We start from the raw sequence: 20,406 nt of genomic DNA, 5'->3' as shown, positions 1-20,406 counted from the left end.
TTCCATCTCCAAATTATTTGTTTCTCTTAATGTTTCAATTAAACATTTTTTGATAACTTGTTATTTTCAGGATTAAAAAGGGTTTTGTGATAACTTATCTTATATGTAAAAAAAATAGAATCTTGAAACCAGTTATATTTCCTAAGGTATCCCAGCTGGTTGGTATCAGTAAGTGAGCAGCTGATTTACTTGAGTAATCTCTCAATTTTCGACAGTTCAACACCAACTACGGAGATTACGGACTCCTCAGACTAGGAAACCTACTAAGAAAGTAGGATTTCTTAGTAGCTCCACCGCCGCACAACAAATACGACACCTACTCGGTACAAGACCTCCTCATGGAGGCCACCACACCAAACTCCAACGGCTGTCGGAAGACCTAGAGGTCAACACTAATCCCACCAGTTCCAAAACTAGGACAGCTTGCCCTCTAGGACTGAAAACCACCATGAAGACCCCAGACCTCTTGTATCAGCTATTGATACAGATAATAGTTCCAAAGACCCTCCACGTACGGGCTCACCATAGCCCAGATAGGACAGATAATGACGAAAAGATAAATAGTATTTTTAATAAATATTTTATCTGTATTTACTAAAGAGGAACGTAACTCTATGCCTTCGGCCGAATAAGGCCGAATAAAGTGAGAGAGAACGCGGAATGGTTGACTAGTTTAACACTTAGGAGGGATGATGTTATTAAACAATAGTGAAACTCAAATCAAACAAATCCCCAGGGCCCGCCGAAGTGTTTACCAGGGTGACCAAAGAATGCTAAGAGGAGCTTTGCGATCCCTTGTCTACCACATATAATAATTCATTAGAGTCAGGCAGAGTGCCAGAGTCGTGGATGGCTGCTAATGTGTACCAATTTTTAAGAAAGGAGATAGATAACTTGCATCAAATAATCTACCAATTAGCCTAACGTCAATTTTGGAATAGTTACTTGAATCGATTTTCGCAAATACCATTCATTATCATCTTGAAAAACATAAATTAGTAAATAATTCAAATTTGCTATCATTTTATATCAGCATAGCTGTGTACCTTGACTTTAGCAAAGTTTTTGATAGAGTGCCACATGGAAGACTGGTTAAAAAGATAGAGGGTCATGGTATTGGGGGGTGCTATGTTAAGTTGGATGGCTGTACCAAAGGAAACAGAAAGTTAGTACAAATGGGATTAAGTCGGAGTGGGGAAATGTAAGTGGAGTGCCTTAACGCTCTGTCCTGGTACTTCTGTTATTCATAATATATATAAATGATTTAGATTCAGGTTTGAGCAGCAACATTTTCAAATTTGCTGATGATACTAAAACCTGGAGGGCAATAAACACGGAAAAAAGCCTTACAATCACTTCAAGACGATCTTAGGGTTTAGAAATGGTCAAAAGCTTAGCAGATGCAGTTTAAATGTTGACAAATGTAAGGTTTTGAGGCTAGGAAATGATGAAAGAGTTATAAGATAAGAGTGAGATGGTGTTGAGATTGCGAAAGAGGTTTGGGAGTTATACAACAAATACAAATATTTATTCAGATAAAGTCCATACATACAAGCTCAGATACAAAAGTTGATGGATTTATAGATAGAGCTAGCACATACAATTCCAATAGATACTATAACGAAAAGCGTTTCGGGCAGGAAAAACACTATGACTAAAACTTAATACTAATTGAGATTAAAGTATAAATTGTGTTGAGAAAAAATAAGAAAAAAATGTAAAAAAGGGGAGGGGGAGGGGGAAAACATGGCAGAAAAAAAAATACAATTTGGTCAACAATCAGAATTGTTTAAACAAGAAGACATGGGTTGACATTTTGGGGGTGAAGTAGGTTACATTGAGTTAATTAGTTTGTACTTAGTTTTTATCTTGAACTGGTTGGGAGAGGTACAATCTTTAACATAATTGGGAAGGTCATTCCCGATTCGAGGTCCCTTGATTTGTAAAGCATTTCTAGTTTGACTAAGTCGTACTCTTGCAATATCAAATAGGTATTTGTTTCTGGTGTGGTGCTCATGGGATCTGTTACAACCTTCTAGGAAGCTTTTAAGGTCAGGATTGACATTACAGTTCAGCGTTTTATATATATATATAAAATACACATTAGAGGATGTGCAGGGACTTAATATCTAACATATTAATTTGAGTAATAGCACCGAGTGATGTCTGGGGCCAGAGTTAGATATTGTCCTAATAGCTTATGATTATGATTAGTAAGAATTTAAAAACATAAGATCAATGCATGAATGTTCGTAATAGGGCAAAAAGGACACAGGACGTTAGTAACAAGACACCTGGTGTTGTTCTTCAGTTATATCTTTATTTGGTTAGGCCCCTTTTGATTATGCAGTTCAATTTTGCTTGCCGTACAATAGAATGGATACAAATTCACTTGAAGGTGTTTAGCGTAGGATGACAAAGTTAATTCCCCAAATTAGTTACCTGTCATATGAAGCTTAAATTGCATTACACACATAAATCACAATTGAGGCAGCGTCTGGGATCCTCTCGAACGTAGGTTCGAACCCTCATCAGGGTCCTTGTGGATTTGTTGACTTATATTGCATTCACTGGAAAGACGAAGAGTTAGGGTTGATATGATGGAGGTTTACAAGTGGATGAATTAATATAACAAAGAAGATATTAATAGGGTATTATAAAGTATCAGCACAAGAAAAAACAGGAACCAATGTTTTGAGGTATATACATACACAGTGAGGTATAAACTGAGTATGTTTAGATTTTGGAAAGACTTGAGTAAATACTGGTGGGTAATAGGGTTGTTGATTTGTGCAACCAGTTACCGCGTAAGTTGGTGGAGGTCCCGCAATTGTTTGAAACGTGGGTTGGACATGTATATGAGTGGGATTGCGTTGTTATAAACAGCAGCTGACACGTATGGGCCAATAGGCCTTCTGCAGTTACCTTTCTTCCTATGTTTTTATTTAGGTTATGCAGTTCAGTTTTGGCTATACTCCGTACTATAAAATGGATCTAAATTCAATAGAATGCGTCCAGCGAGGGTTCTCAAATTAGAAACCTGTCTTATGAAGAAAGATTGACCAAGCTTAAATTACATTCTCCAGAAAGTCAAAGAATTAACTGTGTTTGAGAAAAACATAAAAAGAAAGGTAAATTCAGAGGGCCTATTGGTCAATACGAGGCTGCTCCTATTTATAACCACCCAATCCAAGTTTAGATCTAAGTTTAGATTTAGGAAAGACTTGGGTAAATACTGGTTCGGTAACAGGGTTGTTGATTTGTTGAAACCAATTACCACGTAACGTGGTGGAGGTGGGGTCCCTCGATTGTTTCAAGCGCGGGTTGGACAAGTATATGAGTGGGATTGGGTGGTTATAAATTGGAGCTGCCTCGTATAGGCCAATAGGCCTTCTGCAGTTGCCTTTGTTCTTATGTTCTTAATCCGTCTCATATACATGTCCAACCCACGCTTGAAACAATCGAGGGACCCCACCTCCACACCTTTACGCGGTAACTGGTTCCACAAATCAACAACCCTGTATTTACCCAAGTCTTTCCTAAATCTAAACTTTTCCAATTTATACCTATTGTTTTGCGTTCTATCTTGTGTTGATACTTTTAATACTCCATTAATATCCCCTTTGTTATGTCCATTCATCCACTTGTAAACCTCTATCATGTCACCCCCTAACTCTTTGCCTTTCCAGTGAATGCAATTTAAGCTGTGTTAATCTTTCTTCATAGGAAAGATTTCTAATTTGGGGAATTAACTTTTTCATCCTACGCTGGACACGTTCAAGTAAATTTATATCCATTCCATAGTACTGCTACCAAAACTGAACTGCATAATGTAAATGGGGCCTAACCAGAGCCCTATTGGTTATAGCTATAGCTATATATCTATATGTAGCTATATATCTATATTTACCTATATATATAGCAAGGATATTGCTGAAGAACAACACCAGGTGTCTTGTTACTAATACTTCGATTAATAAATCCCAGTGTCCTATTTGCTTATTACGAACATTCATGCATTGATCCTTTGCTTTTAAATTCTTACTAATCATAACTGATTGAAGTGTACAGTAAAACAAGTTAATGAAGGGCCATAACAAAGGAGATATTAATATGGTATAAAAAGAATCACACAAGTCAGGACCCGGAACAATAGGTATAAATGAATAAGTTTTGGTTTATAAAAAAACTGTGTTAATACTAGTTCGGTAACATGGTTGTTGATTTGTGGAACCAATTACCATGTAAAGTTCTGAGGTTAGGTAATGATGATAGAGTTACAAGATACGAGCTAGATGGTGTTGTGATTGCGAAGTCGGATTGCGAAAGGGATCTGGGAGTTATGATTAGTAAGAATTTAAAACAAAAGGATCAATGCATAAATGTTCGTAATAAGGCAAATCGGACACTTGGATTTATTAATCGCAGCGTTAGTAACAAGACACCTGGTGTGGTTCTCAAGCTATATCTTGCTCTAGTTAGGCCCCATTTAGATTATGCAGTTCAGTTTTGGTCGCCATATTATAGAATGGATATAAATTCACTTGAACGTGTCCAGCGTAGGATGACTAAGTTAATTCCCCAAATTAGAAATCTTTCATATGAAGAAAGATTAACAAAGCTTAAGTTGCATTCACTGGAAAGGCGAAGAGTTAGGGGTGACATGATAGAGGTTTACAAGTGGATGAATGGACATAACCGGGGGGATATTAATAGGGTATTAAAAGTATCAACACAGGACAGAACACGAAACAATGGATATAAATTGGATAAGTTTAGATTTAGGAAAGACTTGGGTAAATACTGGTTCAGTAACAGGGTTGTTGATTTGTGGAACCAATTGCCGCGTAACATTGTGGAGGTGGGGTCCCTCGATTGTTTCAAGCACGGGTTGGACAAGTATATGAGTGGGATTGGGTGGTTATAGAATAGGAGCTGCCTCGTATGGGCCAATAGGCCTTCTGCAGTTACCTTTGTTCTTATGTTCTTATGTTCTTATGTAACGTAGTGTAGGTGGGGGTCCCTTGATTGTCTCAATCGTGTGTTGGACACATATATGAGTGGGATTGGGTGGTTATAAATAGGAGAAGCATCGTATGGGCCAAGAGGCCCTCAGCAGTCACCTTTATTCTTATGCTCCTTTGTCTAATAGTTAAAGAATGTCATATCTGTGGAACATATGCAGAGGCGTCATTATTATACTACTTGTTGGAATGTGAAACAACTGAAGCCCTGCGCATCAAACTCAACATTCAATTAACATTATCAGTTAGATTAGATGCAAAATCCACAGCAATCCTTTTCTGACTATAATGGTCAGAAAAGTAGTTGAAGAATGGGACACACTAGTGAACACTGAATCTACATCCACCACCAAAAAATTATTATTAAAACAAGACTAGAAGCAGTGTGCTAAAAAAAGAAGTGAAAAAGAAATGGGGGTAAAGAAGGAAACTTCCATTTAATGCTTTGACTGAAATATCACAGTAACAAGGTTTTCGAGAAAAACACGAACTCATTGGCGAACTCACCATATCCCGTGCTATACGGGCATTTAGTTTTCAATAGCTAAATCTAAACAACAACAACAGCTCCAGCATCTCATCCCGGTCTCCCCTACTTACAGTGACCAAACATCTTACATGTGACCAACATCCCCCTCACCTGTTTTATATAATAGAAAGCCAAGAACATAAATACCAGAGAGCCAACAACATAAATACCAGAGAGCCAACAACATAAATACCAGAGAGCCAACAACATAAATACCAGAGAGCCAACAACATAAGCATCATAATTACCAGGGAGCTGAAACTGCCATCTCTTTATTTACAGTGTTCCTTTGATTGGGAAAAGCTTCAGTAAACATAGAAATATGAATAACTACACGATGGTAGTATATACTTCTAAAAAGACTTTCGAGTGCCCAGAGTGTCGAAAAAGATTCAGTAATCACAGGAAAATGGATAAACACATGATGGTGTGTACAGGTGAGAAACCTGACGAATGCCCAAAGTATGGAAAAAGAAAAAGATCATAGGAAAATGAATAAACACATGATAGTATATACTCGTTAGAAACCATGTGTGTCCAGAGTGTCGGAAAAGATTTAGTAAAAAGAGAAAAACACATGACGCTTTGTACGGGTGAGAAATCTCATGAGTGTCCAGAATGTGGTTTCTGAACCACTATGAAGACTCCAGAAGATTCAGAGAAAAAGTATCTCTGAAGATTCACAGAATGGTACATACAGGTGAAAAACCTAACGAATGTCCCGAGTGTGGAAAACGTTTTTATAAATTGGGAAATATGGACAGACACTGCTGCATTCCGGTGAGAAATCGTTAAGGAATGACCATTGCGCTAAAAAGATCATTGATCACAGTGGTACAATGAAACATAAACGTGTTTATACTGGTGAGACCTTTTACAAGTGTCCCCAGTGTGGAAAAAGTTTTTGCTATCTTGGAAATACGAATTAACACATGAAGGTGCATGCATATATCGTATTAGAAATATGAGTCCTTTTATATATAGCACAAGAGAACTAACGAATTTTTATGCACTAGATGATTTGTTAATCATGCCATGTATAGTCCTGGTGAAAGCAATAAAAATCTAATTTCATCCCAAAATATATTGTTTTATTCCATCTCCAAATTATTTGTTTCTCTTAATGTTTCAATTAAACATTTTTTGATAACTTGTTATTTTCAGGATTAAAAAGGGTTTTGTGATAACTTATCTTATATGTAAAAAAATTGAATCTTGAAACCAGTTATATTTCCTAAGGTATCCCAGCTGGTTGGTATCAGTAAGTGAGCAGCTGATTTATTTGAGTAATCTCTCAATTTTCGACAGTTCAACACCAACTACGGAGATTACGGAATCCTCAGACTAGGAAACCTACTAAGAAAGTAGGATTTCTTAGTAGCTCCACCGCCGCACAACAAATACGACACCTACTCGGTACAAGACCTCCTCATGGAGGCCACCACACCAAACTCCAACGACAGCACGGCTGTCGGAAGACCTAGAGGTCAACACTAATCCCACCAGTTCCAAAACTAGGACAGCTTGCCCACTAGGACTGAAAACCACCATGATGACCCCAGACCTCTTGTATCAGCTATTGATACAGATAATAGTTCCAAAGACCCTCCACGTACGGGCTCACCATAGCCCAGATAGGACAGATAATGACGAAAAGATAAATAGTACTTTTAATAAATATTTTATCTGTATTTACTAAAGAGGAACGTAACTCTATGCCTTCGGCCGAATAAGTCTAAGTGAGAGAGAACGCGGAATGGTTGACTAGTTTAACACTTAGGAGGGATGATGTTATTAAACAATAGTGAAACTCAAATCAAACAAATCCCCAGGGCCCGCCGAAGTGTTTACCAGGGTGCCCAAAGAATGCTAAGAGGAGCTTTGCGATCCCTTGTCTACCACATATAATAAATCATTAGTGTCAGGCAGAGTGCCAGAGTCGTGGATGGCTGCTAATGTGTACCAATTTTTAAGAAAGGAGATAGATAACTTGCATCAAACAATCTGCCAATTAGCCTAACGTCAATTTTGGAATAGTTACTTGAATCGATTTTCGCAAATACCATTCATTAGCATCTTGAAAAACATAAATTAGTAAATAATTTAAATTTGCTATCATTTTATATCAGCATAGCTGTGTACCTTGACTTTAGCAAAGTTTTTGATAGAGTGCCACATGGAAGACTGGTTAAAAAGATAGAAGGTCATGGTATTGGGGGGTGCTGTGTTAAGTTGGATGGCTGTACCAAAGGAAACAGAAAGTTAGTACAAATGGGATTAAGTCAGAGTGGGGAAATGTAAGTGGAGTGCCTTAACGCTCTGTCCTGGTACCTCTGTTATTCATAACATATATAAATGATTTAGATTCAGGTTTGAGCAGCAACATTTTCAAATTTGCTGATGATACTAAAACCTGGAGGGCAATAAACACGGAAAAAGCCTTACAATCACTTCAAGACGATCTTAGGGTTTAGAAATGGTCAAAAGCTTAGCAGATGCAGTTTAAATGTTGACAAATGTAAGGTTTTGAGGCTAGGAAATGATGAAAGAGTTATAAGATAAGAGTGAGATGGTGTTGAGATTGCGAAAGAGGTTTGGGAGTTATACAACAAATACAAATATTTATTCAGATAAAGTCCATACATACAAGGTAAGATACAAAAGTTGATGGATTTATAGACAGAGCTAGCACATACAATTCCAAAAGATACTATAACGAAAAGCGTTTCGGGCAGGAAAAACACTAAGACTAAAACTTAATACTAATTGAGATTAAAGTATAAATTGTGTTGAGAAAAAATTAGAAAAAAATGTAAAAAAGGGGAGGGAGAGGGGGAAAACATGGCAGAAAAAAAACAAAAATACAATTTGGTCAACAATCAGTATTGTTTAAACAAGAAGACATGGGTTGACATTTTGGGGTTGAAGTAGGTTACATTGAGTTAATTAGTTTGTACTTAGTTTTTATCTTGAACTGGTTGGGAGAGGTACAGTCTTTAACATAATTGGGAAGGTCATTCCCCATTCGAGGTCCCTTGATTTGTAAAGCATTTCTAGTTTGACTAAGTCGTACTCTTGCAATATCAAATAGGTATTTGTTTCTAGTGTGGTGCTCATGGGATCTTTTACAACCTTCTAGGAAGCTTTTAAGGTCAGGATTGACATTACAGTTCAGCGTTTTATATATATAAAATACACATTAGAGGATGTGCAGGGACTTAATATCTAACATATTAATTTGAGTAATGGTACCGAGTGATGTCTGGGGCCAGAGTTAGATATTGTCCTAATAGCTTATGATTATGATTAGTAAGAATTTAAAAACATAAGATCAATGCATGAATGTTCGTAATACGGCAAAAAGGACACTGGACGTTAGTAACAAGACACCTGGTGTTGTTCTTCAGTTATATCTGGTTAGGCCCCTTTTGATTATGCAGTTCAATTTTGCTTGCCGTACTATAGAATGGATATAAATTCACTTAAAGGTGTTTAGCGTAGGATGACAAAGTTAATTCCCCAAATTAGTTACCTGTCATATGAAGCTTAAATTGCATTACACACATAAATCACAATTAAGGCAGCGTCTGGGATCCTCTCGAACGTAGGTTCGAACCCTCATCAGGGTCCTTGTGGATTTGTTGACTTATATTGCATTCACTGTAAAGACGAAGAGTTAGGGTTGATATGATGGAGGTTTACAAGTGGAAGAATTGATATAACAATGGAGTTAATAATAGGGTATTATAAAGTATCTGCACAAGAAAAAACAGGAACCAATGTTTTGAGGTATATACATACACAGTGAGGTATACACTGAGTATGTTTAGATCTTGGAAAGACTTGAGTAAATACTGATGGGTAATAGGGTTGTTGATTTGAGCAACCAGTTACCGCGTAAGTTGGTGGAGGTCCCGCGATTGTTTGAAACGTGGGTTGGACATGTATATGAGTGGGATTGCGTTGTTATAAACAGCAGCTGACTCGTATGGGCCAATAGGCCTTCTGCAGTTACCTTTCTTCCTATGTTTTTATTTAGGTTATGCAGTTCAGTTTTGGCTATACTCCGTACTATAAAATGGATCTAAATTTAATAGAATGCGTCCAGCGAGGATTGACAAATTAATCCCTCAAATTAGAAACCTGTCTTATGAAGAAAGATTGACCAAGCTTAAATTACATTCTCCAGAAAGTCAAAGAATTAACTGTGTTTGAGAAAAACATAAAAAGAAAGGTAAATTCAGAGGGCCTATTGGTCAATACGAGGCTGCTCCTATTTATAACCACCCAATCCCAGTTTAGTTCTTAGTTTAGATTTAGGAAAGACTTGGGTAAATACTGGTTCGGTAACAGGGTTGTTGATTTGTTGAAACCAATTACCACGTAACGTGGTGGAGGTGGGGTCCCTCGATTGTTTCAAGCGCGGGTTGGACAAGTATATGAGTGGGATTGGGTGGTTATAAATTGGAGCTGCCTCGTATGGGCCAATACGCCTTCTGCAGTTGCCTTTGTTCTTATGTTCTTAATCCGTCTCATATACATGTCCAACCCACGCTTGAAACAATCGAGGGACCCCCACCTCCACACCTTTACGCGGTAACTGGTTCCACAAATCAACAACCCTGTATTTACCCAAGTCTTTCCTAAATCTAAACTTTTCCAATTTATACCTATTGTTTCGCGTTCTATCTTGTGTTGATACTTTTAATACTCCATTAATATCCCCTTTGTTATGTCCATTCATCCACTTGTAAACCTCTATCATGTCACCCCCTAACTCTTTGCCTTTCCAGTGAATGCAATTTAAGCTGTGTTAATCTTTCTTCATAGGAAAGATTTCTAATTTGGGGAATTAACTTTTTCATCCTACGCTGGACACGTTTATAGTAAATTTATATCCATTCTATAGTACTGCGACCAAAACTGAACTGCATAATCTAAATGGGGCCTAACCATAGCCCCATTGGTTATAGCTATAGCTATATATCTATATGTAGCTATATATCTATATTTACCTATATATATAGCTAAGATATTGCTGATGAACAACACCAGGTGTCTTGTTACTAATACTTCGATTAATAAATCCCAGTGTCCTATTTGCTTATTACGAACATTCATGCATTGATCCTTTGGTTTTAAATTCTTACTAATCATAACTGATTGAAGTGTACAGTAAAACAAGTTAATGAAGGGCCATAACAAAGGAGATATTAATATGGTATAAAAAGAATCACACAAGTCAGGACCCGGAACAATAGGTATAAATGAATAAGTTTTGGTTTATAAAAAAACTGTGTTAATACTAGTTCGGTAACATGGTTGTTGATTTGTGGAAGCAATTGCCATGTAACGTAGTGTAGGTGGGGGTCCCTTGATTGTCTCAATCGTGTGTTGGACACATATATGAGTGGGATTGGGGGGTTATAAATAGGAGAAGCATCGTATGGGCCAAAAGGCCCTCTGCAGTTACCTTTATTCTTATGCTCCTTTGTCTAATAGTTAAAGAATGTCATATCTGTGGAACATATGCAGAGGCGTCATTATTATACTACTTGTTGGAATGTGAAACAACTGAAGCCCTGCGCATCAAACTCAACATTTAATTATCATTATCAGTTAGATTAGATGCAAAATCCACAGCAATCCTTTTCTGACTATAATGGTCAGAAAAGTAGTTGAAGAATGGGACACACTAGTGAACACTGAATCTACATCCACCACCAAATTTTTTTTATTAAAACAAGACTAGAAGCAGTGTGCTAAAAAAAGAAGTGAAAAAGAAATGGGGGTAAAGAAGGAAACTTCCGTTTAATGCTTTGACTGAAATATCACAGTAACAAGGTTTTCGAGAAAAACACGAACTCATTGGCGAACTCACTATATCCCGTGCTATACGGGCATTTAGTTTTCAATAGCTAAATCTAAACAACAACAACAGCTCCAGCATCTCATCCCGGTCTCCCCTACTTACAGTGACCAAACATCTTACATGTGACCTACATCCCCCTCACCTGTTTTATATAATAGAAAGCCAAGAACATAAATACCAGAGAGCCAACAACATAAATACCAGAGAGCCAACAACATAAGCACCAGAGAGCTGACATCATAATTACCAGGGAGCTGAAACTGCCATCTCTTTATTTACAGTGTTCCTTTGATTGGGAAAAGCTTCAGTAAACATAGAAATATGAATAACTACACGATGGTAGTATATACTTCTAAAAAGCCTTTCGAGTGCCCAGAGTGTCGATAAAGATTCAGTAATCACAGGAAAATGGATGAACACATGATGGTGTGTACAGTTGAGAAACCTGACGAATGCCCAAAGTATGGAAAAAGAAAAAGATCATAGGAAAATGAATAAACACATGATAGTGTATACTCGTTAGAAACCATGTGTGTCCAGAGTGTCAGAAAAGATTTAGTAAAAAGAGAAAAACACATGACGCTTTGTACGGGTGAGAAATCTCATGAGTGTCCAGAATGTGGTTTCTGAACCACCATGAAGACTCCAGAAGATTCAGAGAAAAAGTATCTCTGAAGATTCACAGAATGGTACATACAGGTGAAAAACCTAACGAATGTCCCGAGTGTGGAAAACGTTTTTATAAATTGGGAAATATGGACAGACACTGCTGCATTCCGGTGAGAAATCGTTAAGGAATGACCATTGCGCTAAAAAGATCATTGATCACAGTGGTACAATGAAACATAAACGTGTTTATACTGGTGAGACCTTTTACAAGTGTCCCCAGTGTGGAAAAAGTTTTTGCTATCTTGGAAATACGAATTAACACATGAAGGTGCATGCATATATCGTATTAGAAATATGAGTCCTTTTATATATAGCACAAGAGAACTAACGAATTTTTATGCACTAGATGATTTGTTAAATCATGCCATGTATAATCCTGGTAAAAGCAATAAAAATCTAATTTCATCCCAAAATATATTGTTTTATTCCATCTCCAAATTATTTGTTTCTCTTAATGTTTCAATTAAACATTTTTTGATAACTTGTTATTTTCAGGATTAAAAAGGGTTTTGTGATAACTTATTTTATATGTAAAAAAATAGAATCTTGAAACCAGTTATATTTCCTAAGGTATCCCAGCTGGTTGGTATCAGTAAGTGAGCAGCTGATTTACTTGAGTAATCTCTCAATTTTCGACAGTTCAACACCAACTACGGAGATTACGGACTCCTCAGACTAGGAAACCTACTAAGAAAGTAGGATTTCTTAGTAGCTCCACCGCCGCACAACAAATACGACACCTATTCGGTACAAGACCTCCTCATGGAGGCCACCACACCAAACTCCAACGACAGCACGGCTGTCGGAAGACCTAGAGGTCAACACTAATCCCACCAGTTCCAAAACTAGGACAGCTTGCCCTCTAGGACTGAAAACCACCGTGATGACCCCAGACCTCTTGTATCAGCTATTGATACAGATAATAGTTCCAAAGACCCTCCACGTACGGGCTCACCATAGCCCAGATAGGACAGATAATGACGAAAAGATAAATAGTACTGTTAATAAATATTTTATCTGTATTTACTAAAGAGGAACGTAACTCTATGCCTTCGGCCGAATAAGTCTAAGTGAGAGAGAACGCGGAATGAACATAAGAACATAAGAACAAAGGTAACTGCAGAAGGCCTATTGGCCCATACGAGGCAGCTCCTATTCTATAACCACCCAATCCCACTCATATACTTGTCCAACCCGTGCTTGAAACAATCGAGGGACCCCACCTCCACAATGTTACGCGGCAATAAGAACAAAGGTAACTGCAGAAGGCCTATTGGCCCATACGAGGCAGCTCCTATTCTATAACCACCCAATCCCACTTATATACTTGTCCAACCCGTGCTTGAAACAATCGAGGGACCCCACCTCCACAATGTTACGCGGCAATTGGTTCCACAAATCAACAACCCTGTTACTGAACCAGTATTTACCCAAGTCTTTCCTAAATCTAAACTTATCCAATTTATATCCATTGTTTCGTGTTCTGTCCTGTGTTGATACTTTTAATACCCTATTAATATCCCCCCGGTTATGTCCATTCATCCACTTGTAAACCTCTATCATGTCACCCCTAACTCTTCGCCTTTCCAGTGAATGCAACTTAAGCTTTGTTAATCTTTCTTCATATGAAAGATTTCTAATTTGGGGAATTAACTTAGTCATCCTACGCTGGACACGTTCAAGTGAATTTATATCCATTCTATAATATGGCGACCAAAACTGAACTGCATAATCTAAATGGGGCCTAACTAGAGCAAGATATAGCTTGAGAACCACACCAGGTGTCTTGTTACTAACGCTGCGATTAATAAATCCAAGTGTCCGATTTGCCTTATTACGAACATTTATGCATTGATCCTTTTGTTTTAAATTCTTACTAATCATAACTCCCAGATCCCTTTCGCAATCCGACTTCGCAATCACAACACCATCTAGCTCGTATCTTGTAACTCTATCATCATTACCTAACCTCAGAACTTTACATTTATCAGCATTAAACTGCATCTGCCAATCCTTTGACCATTTCAAAACCCTATCTAGATCAACTTGAAGTGATAGTGAGTCCTCCTCCGAATTAATTTCCCTACCGATTTTCGTATCATCGGCAAATTTGCAAATGTTGCTACTCAAACCTGAATCTAAATCATTTATATATATTATAAACAACAGAGGTCCCAGGACAGAGCCTTGAGGCACTCCACTTACAACATTTTCCCACTCTGACTTGATTCCATTTATACTAACTCTCTGTTTCCTTTGGTATAGCCATGCCCTAATCCAGCTTAATATAGCACCCCCAATACCATGAGACTCTATTTTTTTAATCAGTCTTTCATGTGGCACTGTATCAAAAGCTTTGCTAAAGTCAAGGTATACAACATCGCAATCCTTACCACAATCAACTGCCTCAACAATGCTAGAATAAAAAGATAACAAATTTGTTAAACATGAACGGCCATTTATAAAACCATGTTGCGACTCAATTATTAATTTATGTTTTTCAAGATGAAGACGAATTTTATTTGCTATTATAGATTCGAGTAACTTTCCCACAATAGACGTTAGGCTAATTGGTCGATAGTTAGACGCAAGTGATCTATCTCCTTTCTTAAAAACTGGTATCACATTAGCAACTTTCCAAAACTCTGGCACTCTGCCTGACTCTATTGATTTATTAAATATGGTTGACAGTGGGTCACAAAGCTCCTCTTTGCATTCTTTAAGCACCCTAGCAAACACTTCATCCGGCCCTGGGGATTTGTTTGGTTTGAGTTTTACTATTTGTTTAAGAACATCCTCCCTGGTAACTGCTAAACTCGTCAACCTGTCCTCGTCCCCACCCACATAGACTTGTTCGGCTGAAGGCATATTGTTAAGTTCCTCTTTAGTAAATACAGATACAAAATATTTATTAAAAATACTACTCATCTCTTCATCACTATCTGTTATTTGACCTGTCTCAGTTTTTAATGGACCTATCCTTTCCCTAGTTATAAGATTTTATAACTATATATTTGTACGATATAACTGAAAAAACCCTTTAGGATTTGTCTTTGCTTGCCCTGCTATGCGAACTTCATAGTTCCTTTTTGCTTTCCTTATCTCTTTTTTAACATTTCTAACCAGTTGTACGAATTCCTGTTCTAAAGTGACCTCCCCATTTTTAATCCTTTTGTACCAAGCTCTCTTTTTACCTATAAGGTTCTTCAAATTCTTTGTTATCCACTTTGGGTCATTAGTATACGATCTATTCAATTTGTATGGTATACTACGTTCCTGTGCTTTGTTTAGAATATTCTTAAATAAGTTATATATTGAATCCACATCGAAATCCCCATTTAAGTCACCTATCGCTGGGTTCATGTCTCGCTCCAAGACCGGCCCACACCCCATACCCAAGCCTTTCCAATCAATTTGACCCAAAAAATTTCTTAGGCTATTAAAATCAGCTTTTCGAAAATCTGGCACTTTAACAGAATTTTCTCCTACTGGTCTATTCCATTCTATGCTAAATCTGATTTCTTTGTGATCACTGCTCCCCAGCCCACTCCCCACCCCGACGCCACCAACCTGCGCTTCCCTGTTAGTTAACACTAAATCTAAAATATTATTTTCCCGTGTTGGTTCCTTAATGTGTTGCGTAAGAAAGCAATCGTCAATTAATTCTAGAAAATCTTCTGCTTCACTATTCCCTGTTTTGTTCAACCAGTTTATTCCGCTAAAATTAAAGTCACCCATGACATAAATACTGTTAGATCTAGATGCTCTAGATATTTCATCCTATAGATGCTTTGCTTCCATTCTGTCTAAATTTGGTGGCCTATATATTACTCCTATTATAATATTATTAGCTTTTTCGTTTAATTCAATCCAAATAGTTTCTGTGTGTGGCTCTGTTTTGATTCCCTCTTTGAGACTACATTTCAAATTGTCCCTAACATATATGGCTACTCCACCTCCTCGTCTAATATATCTATCTGTGTGAAATAGTTTAAATCCATATATTTGATATTCAGCTAATAGTTCTCTATTTTCTACATTCATCCACGTTTCGGTAAGTGCAATAATATCTATTTTTTCTGTGCAGACAAGAGCATTTAATTCGTTAATTTTATTTCTTAGACTTCTACTGTTAGTGTAATATACCCTAAGTGAATTGTTATTTTGCGGACCTTCTCTTTCCCTGATCGTTTTGCCAATTCCTTTCTCCCACAAACACATACTTTTATTACCTCCTTCCTCCAAATCAATTCCCATACCTCTATCTACTAACAGTTTAAACCCAAACAAACACCTCTAACCACTTCTTCCAACGAGTTCGCAACAGCAACAACCCCAGCTCTCGATAGATGCACCCCATCACGAGCATACATTTCATTTTTTCCATAAAAGTGTTCCCAGTTGTCTATGAAAGATATTGCATTTGATTTGCAATATCTTTCCAGGCGGCAATTGACACCAAGTGCCCTCGATATCCATTCATTTCCCACTCCCTTGGAAGAATGCCACATATGATCGGGATTCCTCCCTTGCTCCTAACTAACTCTATGGCTGTTTTATACCTCTGAATCAGTTCCTCACTCCTGACTCGACCAACATCATTTCCTCCCACGCTAATGCAAATAATGGGATTGTTCCCATTACCAGCCATAATATCATTCATGTTGTTTATAATATCACCAATGCCAGCTCCGGGATAGCAAACCCTTAACCTGTTCCCCCTATCTCTAGCACAAAACGTTCTATCCAAATACCTTATCTGGGAATCTCCCACAACTAATGTTTGCTTAGGTACTTCCTTTACTTTCTGAGGGGCCTGCGCTTCCTTTCTCTTCGTTGCTTTCCCTTTTGCGCGATCCACAGTCTCTCCACAGCACTCGTCCTCCAAAACGTCAAATGAATTTGAAGTTGCTATGGCGTTTGAAGGCGGCTTTATCAAAGTCTTCTTAAGGCCCCTGTCTTTCGCAACTCTCCAAGACGAGGTCCCTTTACTGCTGGTCTCCTCCTTCGTTACTTCTCGTTGTTTTTTAAGCTGACGCACCTCCTCCCGCAGAGAGTCCAACTCTGTCCTCAGGGCTCCCACTAGAGTCACCAGGTCCTTCACTACAACTTCCATATTGCTATGATAATATGCAATATGGAATGGTTGACTAGTTTAACACTTAGGAGGGATGATGTTATTAAACAATAGTGAAACTCAAATCAAACAAATCCCCAGGGCCCGCCGAAGTGTTTACCAGGGTGCCCAAAGAATGCTAAGAGGAGCTTTGCGATCCCTTGTCTACCACATATAATAAATCATTAGAGTCAGGCAGAGTGCCAGAGTCGTGGATGGCTGCTAATGTGTACCAATTTTTAAGAAAGGAGATAGATAACTTGCATCAAACAATCTGCCAATTAGCCTAACGTCAATTTTGGAATAGTTACTTGAATCGATTTTCGCAAATACCATTCATTATTATCTTGAAAAACATAAATTAGTAAATAATTCAAGTTTGCTATCATTTTATATCAGCATAGCTGTGTACCTTGACTTTAGCAAAGTTTTTGATAGAGTGCCACATGGAAGACTGGTTAAAAAGATAGAGGGTCATGGTATTGGGGGGTGCTGTGTTAAGTTGGATGGCTGTACCTAAGGAAACAGAAAGTTAGTACAAATGGGATTAAGTCAGTGTGGGGAAATGTAAGTGGAGTGCCTTAACGCTCTGTCCTGGTACCTCTGTTATTCATAATATATATAAATGATTTAGATTCAGGTTTGAGCAGCAACATTTTCAAATTTGCTGATGATACTAAAACCTGGAGGGCAATAAACACGGAAAAAGCCTTACAATCACTTCAAGACGATCTTAGGGTTTAGAAATGGTCAAAAGCTTAGCAGATGCAGTTTAAATGTTGACAAATGTAAGGTTTTGAGGCTAGGAAATGATGAAAGAGTTATAAGATAAGAGTGAGATGGTGTTGAGATTGCGAAAGAGGTTTGGGAGTTATACAACAAATACAAATATTTATTCAGATAAAGTCCATACATACAAGGTAAGATACAAAAGTTGATGGATTTATAGACAGAGCTAGCACATACAATTCCAATAGATACTATAACGAAAAGCGTTTCGGGCAGGAAAAACACTAAGACTAAAACTTAATACTAATCGAGATTAAAGGATAAATTGTGTTGAGAAAAAATTAGAAAGAAATGTAAAAAAGGGGAGGGGGAGGGGGAAAACATGGCAGAAAAAAAACAAAAATACAGTTTGGTCAACAATCAGTATTGATTAAACAAGTAGACATGGGTTGACATTTTGGGGGTGAAGTAGGTTACATTGAGTTAATTAGTTTGTACTTAGTTTTTATCTTGAACTGGATGGGAGAGGTACAGTCTTTAACATAATTGGGAAGATCATTCCCCATTCGAGGTCCTTTGATTTGTAAAGCATTTCTAGTTTGACTAAGTCGTACTCTTGCAATATCAAATAGGTATTTGTTTCTGGTGTGGTGCTCATGGGATCTGTTACAACCTTCTAGGAAGCTTTTAAGGTCAGGATTGACATTACAGTTCAGCGTTTTATATATATAAAATACACATTAGAGGATGTGCAGGGACTTAATATCTAACATATTAATTTGAGTAATGGCACCGAGTGATGTCTGGGGCCAGAGTTAGATATTGTCCTAATAGCTTATGATTATGATTAGTAAGAATTTAAAAACATAAGATCAATACATGAATGTTCGTAATACGGCAAAAAGGACACAGGACGTTAGTAACAAGACACCTGGTGTTGTTCTTCAGTTATATCTTTATCTGGTTAGGCCCCTTTTGATAATGCAGTTCAATTTTGCTTGCCGTACTATAGAATGGATATAAATTCACTTAAAGGTGTTTAGCGTAGGATGACAAAGTTAATTCCCCAAATTAGTTACCTGTCATATGAAGCTTAAATTGCATTACACACATAAATCACAATTAAAGCAGCGTCTGGGATCATCTCGAACGTAGGTTCGAACCCTCATCAGGGTCCTTGTGGATTTGTTGACTTATATTGCATTCACTGTAAAGACGAAGAGTTAGGGTTGATATGATGGAGGTTTACAAGTGGATGAATTGATATAACAATGGAGATATTAATAGGGTATTATAAAGTATCAGCACAAGAAAAAACAGGAATCAATGTTTTGAGGTATATACATACACAGTGAGGTATAAACTGAGTATGTTTAGATCTTGGAAAGACTTGAGTAAATACTGATGGGTAATAGGGTTGTTGATTTGTGCAACCAGTTACCGCGTAAGTTGGTGGAGGTCCCGCGATTGTTTGAAACGTGGGTTGGACATGTATATGAGTGGGATTGCGTTGTTATAAACAGCAGCTGACTCGTATGGGCCAATAGGCCTTCTGCAGTTACCTTTCTTCCTATGTTTTTATTTAGGTTATGCAGTTCAGTTTTGGCTATACTCCGTACTATAAAATGGATCTAAATTCAATAGAATGCGTCCAGCGAGGGTTGACAAATTAATCCCTCAAATTAGAAACCTGTCTTATGAAGAAAGATTGACCAAGCTTAAATTACATTCTCCAGAAAGTCAAAGAATTAACTGTGTTTGAGAAAAACATAAAAAGAAAGGTAAATTCAGAGGGCCTATTGGTCAATACGAGGCTGCTCCTATTTATAACCACCCAATCCCAGTTTAGTTCTAAATTTAGATTTAGGAAAGACTTGGGTAAATACTGGTTCGGTAACAGGGTTGTTGATTTGTTGAAACCAATTACCACGCAACGTGGTGGAGGTGGGGTCCCTCGATTGTTTCAAGCGCGGGTTGGACAAGTATATGAGTGGGATTTAAGAGGAGCTTTGTGACCCACTGTCAACCATATTTAATAAATCAATAGAGTCAGGCAGAGTGCCAGAGTTTTGGAAAGTTGCTAATGTGATGCCAGTTTTTAAGAAAGGAGATAGATCACTTGCGTCTAACTATCGACCAATTAGCCTAACGTCTATTGTGGGAAAGTTACTCGAATCCATAATAGCAAATAAAATTCGTCTTCATCTTGAAAAACATAAATTAATAATTGAGTCGCAACATGGTTTTATAAATGGCCGTTCATGTTTAACAAATTTGTTATCTTTTTATTCTAGCATTGTTGAGGCAGTTGATAGTGGTAAGGATTGTGATGTTGTGTACCTTGACTTTAGCAAAGCTTTTGATACAGTGCCACATGAAAGACTGATTAAAAAGATAGTCTCTCATGGTATTGGGGGTGCTATATTAAGCTGGATTAGGGCATGGCTATACCAAAGGAAACAGAGTT

The 20,406-nt window shown here is 37.6% G+C and overlaps 1 protein-coding gene across 1 annotated transcript in view; it reads left to right on the top strand.

The window, feature by feature from the left end:
* The window catches only part of LOC138367947 (zinc finger protein 30-like), an 82,934-nt gene that overhangs the window by 37,549 nt on the left and 24,979 nt on the right, over window positions 1–20,406 (top strand). Inside the window, exons 15-16 of the mRNA XM_069330232.1 lie at window positions 71–168; window positions 216–511. Coding sequence (XP_069186333.1) covers window positions 71–168; window positions 216–511 — 394 coding nt within the window. The remainder of the gene's footprint in view (window positions 1–70; window positions 169–215; window positions 512–20,406) is intronic.

This window comes from Procambarus clarkii, chromosome 3, assembly GCF_040958095.1.
Source record: "Procambarus clarkii isolate CNS0578487 chromosome 3, FALCON_Pclarkii_2.0, whole genome shotgun sequence".
In the NCBI taxonomy this organism is placed as follows: Eukaryota; Metazoa; Arthropoda; class Malacostraca; order Decapoda; family Cambaridae; genus Procambarus; species Procambarus clarkii.
The sequence above is the reverse complement of the archived record's forward strand: the minus strand, read 5'-3'. Positions and strand labels throughout refer to the sequence as shown.